This window comes from Varroa destructor, unplaced genomic scaffold, assembly GCF_002443255.2.
Source record: "Varroa destructor unplaced genomic scaffold, Vdes_3.0 BEIS01000002.1, whole genome shotgun sequence".
Taxonomy (NCBI): Eukaryota; Metazoa; Arthropoda; class Arachnida; order Mesostigmata; family Varroidae; genus Varroa; species Varroa destructor.
In genome coordinates this window covers 25,223,550-25,233,487 of record NW_019211455.1, presented here as the reverse complement: position 1 = coordinate 25,233,487, position 9,938 = coordinate 25,223,550, and the positions used below count along the sequence as shown (strand labels likewise).

The 9,938-nt window shown below is 42.2% G+C and overlaps 1 protein-coding gene across 9 annotated transcripts in view; it reads right to left on the bottom strand.

Annotated features, from left to right (window-relative positions):
• Positions 1 to 2,340: 2,340 nt before the first annotated feature.
• Positions 2,341 to 9,938, bottom strand: part of MESR3 (misexpression suppressor of ras 3) — a 70,944-nt gene continuing 63,346 nt past the window's right edge. For 6 of the 9 annotated variants that reach the window (XM_022793966.2, XM_022793974.2, XM_086979237.1 and 3 more), the window contains 3 exons: positions 3,794 to 4,127; positions 3,082 to 3,299; positions 2,341 to 2,916 (listed from right to left, as the gene is read on the bottom strand). In XM_022793966.2, the coding sequence (XP_022649701.1) occupies positions 2,614 to 2,916; positions 3,082 to 3,299; positions 3,794 to 4,127 (855 nt within the window). In that variant the 3' untranslated portion in view covers positions 2,341 to 2,613. Of the gene's footprint in view, positions 2,917 to 3,081; positions 3,300 to 3,793; positions 4,128 to 5,862; positions 6,289 to 7,295; positions 7,617 to 8,084; positions 9,019 to 9,938 lie in introns of those variants that run through there. The other 3 variants (XM_022793973.2, XM_022793975.2, XM_022793977.2) reach the window with 3 other exon arrangements.

The following is a 9,938-nucleotide window of genomic DNA, read 5'->3' as shown; positions in this document are numbered from 1 at the left end:
ATTATATCGGCTTAGAGAAAAGCTTTAGTTGCAATCTTTAAAGGGAAACATTACTATATAGTTTCGACGTAAACCATAGCATTTTAGTACGCACCGGACCGATGTATTCGTTCTTGGTATATTGAACTATCGTATCGTCTATTCATTAGCATAGTTATCTGGGATCGTGTGCGAAAAACTCACAAACGCTATGATTTTCAGGCTTCCTTCCCATTGGAAATTCCGCTGCCACACAGGACTGTTACCCTTTCGGTAGCATCGGAAGTAGCCTTTAGCGCAGTTACACATGTGTGAAACTATGCCTTGCTATACACACGCCGCCTTTTCATGGCAGTCGTTAATAATGCTATGGTATAGATAATGTAAATAATCCAGCATAGACAAGGGGCCTATTCCGCTTTTTAGATCGGTTCCTGCAGCGGGTCTTTCAGGTGAAGCCTCAATTGTGATCAACCATGCTAGTAAATAGGTAATCATTTTCAGAGCTTCATACACATTCAGGTCGAGACGAACAACTAGTAAAAATAGACATAAACCGAAATTTATTTTCGTTGAAAAGTCTCTAAACAAATAATTGACAGAAGATATGATTAGAAATCTGATCGTTCTGATTCACCATACGACAGAATAATCTATACAGCTCGAAACAAAAAGGCCTGAACAATGATTAGTTGATGTCCCTTTGTCCTTTGTACGCTACCTGACAAATCAGTATCTATGTTAGTTTTTTTTGGTACGTTCAAAAGGTAATCGACTGTCTATAGGGTCAGGGCGACTTTACGCGGAGAAACATTTTCATCCATCGATAGCAACTTATCAACGAAAAGTCCGATTGCTATCTCTGATCGGAGGCCATGCGAGCCTTAATTCAGTTCGTGTCCTTTTTTTTTTTTGCAGGTGCCAGTGCTGCTGGATTGAGAAAATTTACTTAACAACAATTCGCTATGGCAAATCGGAAGACCTAGTGTCATTTGTGAAAACCTAAAATTGTCCGGAAGAGCAATTTTGCAGTAAATATATGATAATGATACTGTTAAAAATCACGCTGAAAATTTGCTCAAGCCTTGTTATTATTAGATATATACATAGACACAATTGCAGCAAGCACTAAGGGATATTTAGTTTAAAGTCACTGTGTTTAATCATTATAATTCGTTATTTAGCTAGAATTAAGCGTTTACTTAAGATAAAAAAAAAAATAATAAACTTTGGAAATATTTTAAGTCGGTATTGCGCATCGATAACATACTTCATTTAAATGATTCTAAAGATCAATCTGGAGAAATCACCGGATTGAGCAGTTTTACGAGTAAAACACATGTTACATTGGATCCTAATGGTCCTACAGAAACGTCTATTGGAAACAGTTGCTACGTAAACCAGTCCTACTGGCCGTATAAGCTGTACTCTGATTCACTTCTACAAGCAATTCTTTAGCGCTGCGAAACGGCCTCCTGTATGCTTTTCGTTTGAATAGAAATAACCGTACAGTAGAAACATACTAAACTATCAGATTAGTTGCAATTTAATAAACGATATGTCCAACATTTTTAATAAATAAATAAATAGCCTGGCGTTTTTCCCACATAACTTTGCTAATCATGACGACGTTGTTCTCTTTCGGTCGTGCTCATGACTGTGACGAGGCAAATCGCGGGCGTAATAACTCGTCACAAAACAGACCAATGCGAAAAATCAATACGAGAATCGTACCTCTCTGGCAGAGCTGATGACTGTTCACAGGCTAGAAAATGGCTGCGCGCGTGAAGTCGCGATCACTTATTTGTTTGCATGCTATAAATTTCTTATGTTGTTACCTAACTAAGTCCTTTAAGATACGGTGGTTACCCGCCTTCATCGATGGGCTATCGGAATCGTTCCACTGCCATCGCGATGTTGCTGACGCAGATGATTTATTTTGCATGATAAATGCTATATTTGGTATTGCAACGCGGGCCAATAATCGTTGATCTTCAATTATTGCGCCGTGCAAGGAATAGGGGACGAAACAGCCTTCATCTAAGACCATTTACTGCAATTATTTCCTAGGATTTCGATCAGCCTGCTTCCAACCCGTTCAACAAACATGACAAACACAACTATTTTCATAGCGTCTCTCATGATGAGAATATAGCCACCAAAAGAAACTGCTTAAAACCTTGACAGTGTAGTGTATCTATGGCCAAGCCCTATGTTGGCCGATGTGGAAACAAGGTTAAGTGGCTGCCATAGTGGCAATGGTAAACAAGTTCCATATCAATTTAGTCTTGTATGCTGTACGAACTCTTAACGAAACGCTTACCCGTGACAATGTTTACGTTTAACGAAAAAGCATTTACGTATTTGTTATACATTAACATAAAAGCTTTATTTATGGCCATAGACAAATGTACGACTCACAGATAGCTATATACAGCGAAACACCCTGAAGCCAGGCGATTAGCGTCTTAGGCAATATATACAGAACTTTTCTATAACACAGCGGACAACCGACGAAATTCCATCGAACTCTTCTGTACTCCTCAGGTTTTTGTTTGTGCATCTCATCAATGGATGCCATCGTCAACAAAATGCGTCTTATTCTAAATGTTTCCATTACATATGCTCTTCTGATTAAAGATGGCTAGACGTGATGGAATTAGAACTCGATGTGCCTGATGTACTCGCGCTTTCCACCGAGCTGACATCGAGACTCAGTGTATGTACAAGCGAACAGAGAGAGTTAAGCTTCTCGCGGTCCATAACGTCGACCGACGTGACGTGCTGAAAGCATATGGGACTTGAGATCTCTGATTTCGTCACACGTCGCTTTATAGAAGCCTTCGTAGCCTTCTTGCCTTTCGATTTACTTTTTTTCTTAGACAGTTTTGGCATTGAGAGACTGATGTTTTTCGGGTCTGCGCACAGATCCGACACCTAAAAAGCAGAATTAAATACTATGTCAATAAACAACAGTCGATCACGCTGTATAGATTGCTCATTGAGCTTTCTTTCTCAGTACCTATTTTTCCTCCAGAGAATTTCTAGTTATATATGGCTGGCCCTATAGATGACGTAACTGGTTAAAAGTGAAACACTTACAGTCTCGTAGAACTCTTGTGCGGCTTCCTCGAGGTCGAAACTGAGTCCGATCATTTCTCTGTGATCGTATGAAAGGTACATTGTCTGAAAAGAGGCTTCCTCACCAGGACATTTGTATAGCGACAAGTTGTCGATTTTGTCTCTCCACAGTGCGAAACCTGTGCCTTTCTCAGCAAGGACAATCTGAAGCTGGCGAATAGTTCGTGCTCGACTTTCGCCTGCAGAATAGTGCCACAATACCAGAAAGATAACACCGTTCACGTATTAGACAACGCTTTTACTGTGTGGGTTACCAATAGAATAGGCTAACAAACGGTTCATGAAATGGATACTGAACTTCTCACTAAAAAACTGACAATCTCCTACGACAAGCTTGCTACGGCAAGTACTACCATGTACGCAGTTAGATAGTATTGCAGTTCCTTTTCAAAAAGCACGCATTCGAATTTACCTAACCAATATGTTTCCTTTACGTTGATTAAGAGCATCGGGCATGAGGCACCGCAGCGGTCCTTAACCGCGATAAAACATAGATAGATCATATACCACCTAAACTATTACCCATGTCATTCTGGTTAGCGTTTTAACCTGCCGGCTTCGCTGAACGCATTGATTTTGCAACTGAGTGATCACTTAGAAAGCATATATATTCTCCAATAAGTAATGTCCTCAAACAATGACCAGTTCTAGGTTAGTCCAAAAAGCCACTTACCTTTGTCAAGGATTAGGACAGGCACTCCGCAGGAGCTAAGCTCCCACGTTACAGGATTACCCTGTTGATCGGTGCGGGTAAAATACAGATTGGCGAGACAGGAAGCAACATACACAGATGTTTTCTGGCTGCGGTAACAGTGTTCAATCTGCTCAAGTTCAAAATCGCTGAGACGCCCTTCAGCCACGTCGGTGTCCGGGGACGCCGCGTGGCTATGCTCATGCGTGTTGTCGTTGTAAGCCATTGAACCTCGTACGATATCGGATGTGCAGTACAGCGTCTCCACCGGAAGGCGCTGTTCATAGGCTACCGCACGATGATACATTGTGCACTCCTGCATGAGAACAATAAGAACGAAGAACCAGACTCGATATTAAACATGGCCGAGTCAAATCGTTAGCGCACTTCTAAACCGGATGCACTTGAGCTATTCAGGTCTCGGTCGAAATCAAAAATGCCGTCAATGCTTATTGTACACCTTGGCTCTAGTGCGACTACGTCGTTTCATCTCTCTATTTCATGTTAAGTCAGTGTTGCACCGTTGATTTTTTTATATACATTACGTAATTTCTAATTATACATGATATAATAATAAGAAATAGATCGTAGCGGAGGTACCGCTTGCTTGCGCACTACACCAATCACACTTATGCATTCCCAGTCGAACTTGAATACAAAATGGTAGAACCCTTCCATTTCTAACGAAAATGTTGATGAACATAGATATTCGTGAAAATATAATAACGGAAGCAATGATAACAATTAAGACTTTATTGTTGACATTTCGTCTCGTGTGCCTTGCGTTTGTTTTCATGTGTGCATAACATAGAAATATGGCTCCGACACGCCACCGACAACAGAGCTAACTAGTAAAGGTCGGAGATAGTAGTAAGATTGTCTTAAGCACACCTACACGCAGCCTTGGATAGAACACATGCGACTGCTCCTTCCTGTGGTTCGCGCCTTGTCTCAGCTACCAAATCGTTACTATTGCTAGGCTAGCATAAACAAGGCCTAGGAAGAGTACCTGCGATCACAGTCGCCAGAGTCATTGGTAAACGTCACCCGAGCTACGTTGCATTGCGGTAATCATAGTTGTTTGTTTGTTTGTATGGGCATGTCTACGTATACGCCACCGGTAAGATATTTTGTAATAGATGTTTTACGCGTCAATGGAACTGTCGTCTTAATTGGACAATATAATGACTAGTGGTTCTGACTGTATACATTAGGTGAACGTAGTAGTTATGAAGTATATACAGTGAAGATACTGTGCATTTACCGACGGAATATCTGCGGCTGTTTAGCTTAATAAGCACACCATTAACTGAGAAAATCTTTCACATATAGATTTTTAGCATTTCGATAATTAACTAGCGAGAGGAATATTTTAGAAACTATAATTGCTTTCTCTAGTTTTTAAGTCATCCTCTATTGAGGAAGAGCGATGATCCAAACTGTCCAGGATCCACACAGCCTGGATATACACGACTGAGAGACAACTTTCAATAGCCAAACGCAAGGTAAGCGATGAAGCTAAGCGCATAAGTAACATATATGGTAAATCAATTGCCAAGATACGTATACTGCTTCGTATATTTGCATGGCTGGTTACATATTAATAATTGTGCTAATTTATTTCTATTTTTTTAAAATTCATTTGTTCCACTGACGTTTAGGTGTGTACCGTGTGTCGATTTTCTTTCATGGCCGTCGTAGAGCGTCTATAAAAATCAGCAAGCAGCGTACGACAGACCTTAATACGAGCTAAGACAACGTTAAGCATCCAATGGAAACTGAACACTTGCCCAGTTATTCGCTGATATGCCAAAGCTATTGATCGTTCCGTCGAATTGGGGCAATCCAATAATGGGTAATGTTGACTCCTTTTTATAGCTTATCTCCAGTGGCAAAATGTTCGTGCGAATCGCTGAACTATCGCATGTAAATGTACCGCTACTGAGGTCATCTGAGCTACACCTGATGACGACAAATTGTCTTCGTTCTAATAATGAGCATCGTCAAGTACTTATCAAAATTGAGTGGAGAAGATAAACACAACAACCTACCTATCCCTGGATATTGGTGTACACCAAACTCATTCGATGGGTGCTATCATTACGAGCTCCTCAATAACCGCTGTGACGCCTTCTGATGTGACGCTGAGTCTAGCGTACCGTAGCTGCTGCGGGCGTGACTCATGGTAACCCTCCATTCAGTGTAGGGTTTACCTTAGAGGAGTGACAGATGACTTAGATCGGCTTTGAATAAATAATACTTATGACAGTCGGCCGAACGACGACTTTTACCTGCTACAGCTTGTTGTTAACTGCAAGGCCGGTAAGAAAGAAAAAGGTTTGTCTTCGCCCTGCGTTTCTGCCCGTTGATGTCTGTGTTAATTCACAATCAATGGCGATTCGATGCGTACAGAGCAGCAAAAGTAACGAATCACGATTTTGACATTGAGTAATTCTGGGCACTGTGGAGCACACACGCTAAAAGGAAGACAAGACAAAATGGTCACGAAAAAATTGAGCCGTGTGTTCATGCAAGGTATACGCTTACTCGGCTGGCTTGAAGGCATTCATTTTCCCATATCTTAGACACCAGTAGATTCAAAATATCGATTTACCACGAAGGTATGAAAGGAACGTTTCTTACATCATACTGCTATGCGATATGCACGTCTCGCTATGTATCAAGCCGCCCCCTAGCTCAGTTCTAGTCAGCTTCGATAGTTAAAACGGTCCGAATCGGATTCTAGTTCCTCTCTCTAGTCTAACTGTCTTATTAAATCGCTTACGTAGAAAGCAACTATTTTTGCTCTGAGCTTGTTTCTATCATTACTGCAGCCATGACCTATGTACTGCGGAACCTTTGCGTCTGTCGCTACCGACGTTCCGCTGAAATCGATCCCGTATCTCGATGTGCGGCACACACTTCGCTCGCTGTCCTAACGGCCCCTAATTGCCGATCGCATGAACATTGTTAAGTTCAACAAATAATCAATCCCGCAATCCTCCAGAAGCAAACTCAACTATTAGACTGATATTCCTTAAAACAGCAAACGAAAACCATAAGTACGACCCTCCAATAAGCTATGAGGAGCTGCCATTATGCAGCGTGCAGACTGAAGTGAACATATCTATATGTTATCGTCCTATGACGATTCGTAATTGTTCCATATCGTAACTTAGACGCCGCCGTCGCGCAGACAAAAGCCACTAAGTCGACTGCTCTTCCTCAGGCAAACTGTTTACAGGTTGAACGAGCGCTATGGTGAGCACTTTCGTCGTATTTCATTCGTAGTAATGCTATTCAATACCTGAAACATGTTCGTTACGGTGATCGCGGTAGAATCCATTATTTCGTAATCGTCGCGCCATTTGAGACTGTTTCGTATGCTATCGTTTGTATCGACGGTGCACTACTATAGCTCGTATATTATTGGGTTGGGTTTATGTGGGTTAATAAAAATCTAGTTCGTTTGACGTTCACTTACATAGATTTGTCGTCAGATCTGTCGAGCGATTATCGTCCGTCTCTCGAATCTCTCTAGCTCTAGTTTATTGTAATCTACTAGCGCTTTCACTAATTGTAGATGGCAGTAGCGTTTCCCAACATAGCAGACCGACCGGCTTCTTGCCAATTTCGATTGCGTGCCTTAAACTTCTTGCCGTGACCACGTGTAAATGTCGATGTGACTCATCAGTATTTCGAATATCTTACTTGATTACACTGAAGATGATGGGTGTAACTTTCATTCATATAGTCACTTGTCGAATGTTCCATGACGCTTAACAGGAATGACCAAGAGGCGGCGCTGGGGAAATTTAAAACATTGAAGAAAAATAATAACCGCTATGACGAGCGACAATCATCTTCGTTTAACGCTTGTAAATTGAACCCATATATATATTTGGCGGGGTAAGTGATAAATTTCATTCAGCAACATATCGATAATTATACACCCAATAATATAATTATCGTTTGAAGAAGGTTCAGCTTTTCTGATATATTATTATTATTATTATTGATACCGATATGATGTAACTGCTGCTTCGATAAAGTTCCGTTACGTAATGCCACAAACCGGGCTAGCTAGCTAGCTAGCTAGCGTCGGTCGTTGAAATATCGAGTCGATCAATCTCTCAATACCTATCATCACTAGGCGTTTGGAACGTACAAAGTTCAGGGATTGCCAGGTCTGATATCGTTTGCATTGTAAATAATGAAAACACTATGAGAAACAACACTAACAAAGAAGAAAGCTCATTTATCGGTTACGTACATCTTGCAGTTTGATTGATGTTCATGTTTGTCCATGTCGCACCGTTACGAAGTTCGTTGAACTTGGCTTACTTTATCCGTCGTATCCAACCTCTCACAGGACTAAGTCGGTCGTTCATGCAACTGTAACGTGTGGGTTATAGTACCCAACCTTGCAATCGGAGAACGACGGATCCAAGACGTGTGCGGATTTTTCTCGTCTTGTCAGACGGCTCATGGGTGACAAGACATTGTCGTCATGGCACCAGTAACAGAACCCCGATAGGGCAAATAGCCCTATTCTCGAGCGTCGGGAGTAGCAATTGCGACGGTAATTCTAAGATTCACCTACCTGGCCACTCAAGTAGGGTTTGTAGATGCTGACTGAACCGATGTAACAGTTGATCATTGAGAAAAAGAGCTCACTTTTACTAAGCGGTTGGCAAATGGTCACACTGGCAGGCCACTGTGGCCTTAGCCGCCAACAGCGACGATGATAGGCATAAGCACGTTAATGCTATAACTGTTGCCGTGACCACGATTTGATTATCTGTCTCCTTTAGCCTCCCGACTCCTGGTGAGCGTTAAACCAAGTGGCAAGTGCTACGTTATAACCGACGCTGGCTGAAGCTGTACGCCCGCGTGGCGCACCACACTAGTCGACTGTTCACAATTACGCACTCCAGAGAGATGCGAGCTTATCCAAAGAGCATGTAAGAATGGAGCTCCGCTCTTGTCGCATTAGCGTATGTCGTTGTCAAAACTAATTCGATTCCTTTCTCTTTTAGCTTCGTGCTCTCCTGCTGCTCCCTACGTTTGCGAGTCGTATTGACGACGCAGCTTCGGATAGCGATGTCGGCTGCACGACTCCTTCTTTCGGTTCATTTTCTACAGTCGAACGATTCGATGGACAGTATTTTCCGTACTCGCCTATCCAGCTATCACGTCAGTATTTACGAGTATGCGTAAACGTTTGTGATTCGCTGTTCTGTCGCTCCAGCCAGCAGTGGTCCATGGCAGTCCGTATAAACTGAAATTGATCGTTCACTTGAACAACGGCTTGGCATGATAGGCACGCAGTTTTTTCGTATTTGTAACCCTTCTGCTTGCCCGAGGGCCCGACCAAAATGGAGGGGTGCCGTTTCTGGAAATGCTAGCGATGACGCTGTTCCTGTCGTACCACCCCTTGACAATAGTTGTATTACAGACAACAGAACTAGATAGTACTGCGAGGACCCACTTGATAAGCTGTACTTAAGAAAAGAAACGGGCGAGAAATGAAAATTTACCGCTAAACGTAAGTGGTTCGACGCTGCCAAAGTCAGCTCTCGTAGCTGTATATACGTAAAATAATACTTAACCTATGACACTATGCATATTCGATACATTACAGCCAGACATTGCCTATCGTGGAATTGAACGAAACATGTACATATTCGTTGTTTCTTCCCCGCAGCTCCCGTCCCAGACTCAGGCCATTAGGCATTACTTGAGACCGCTGGCTTTTAGTGTAAAATAGAATGTATAGGCTTGGGAGCTAGCTTAGACCACTACGCGTTTAATAGGCAAACATTTTGCCCCCTGTTCTATCACAGGAACGTGCAACTTTGCTGTATCACGACAACACTCAACCCAAAAACGCCCTCTTATTTTTCTCTGTATCATATCATGTCGTCAAGAGGACGACAAGCCTGTCAGGAAGGAGGGGTGCTTAATTTCAAAAGATCCATCGTCTGTTCGAGTAGACAGAATCCTGCCTGCTGGTACCGGGCATCGCTATACAAATGGACTGAAGATGCACTACCAGCTTGGAAGCTCTATGAAGTCCAACGAATACCAGTCGTACCTGTTAAATATTGCAGCTATACTCGATACC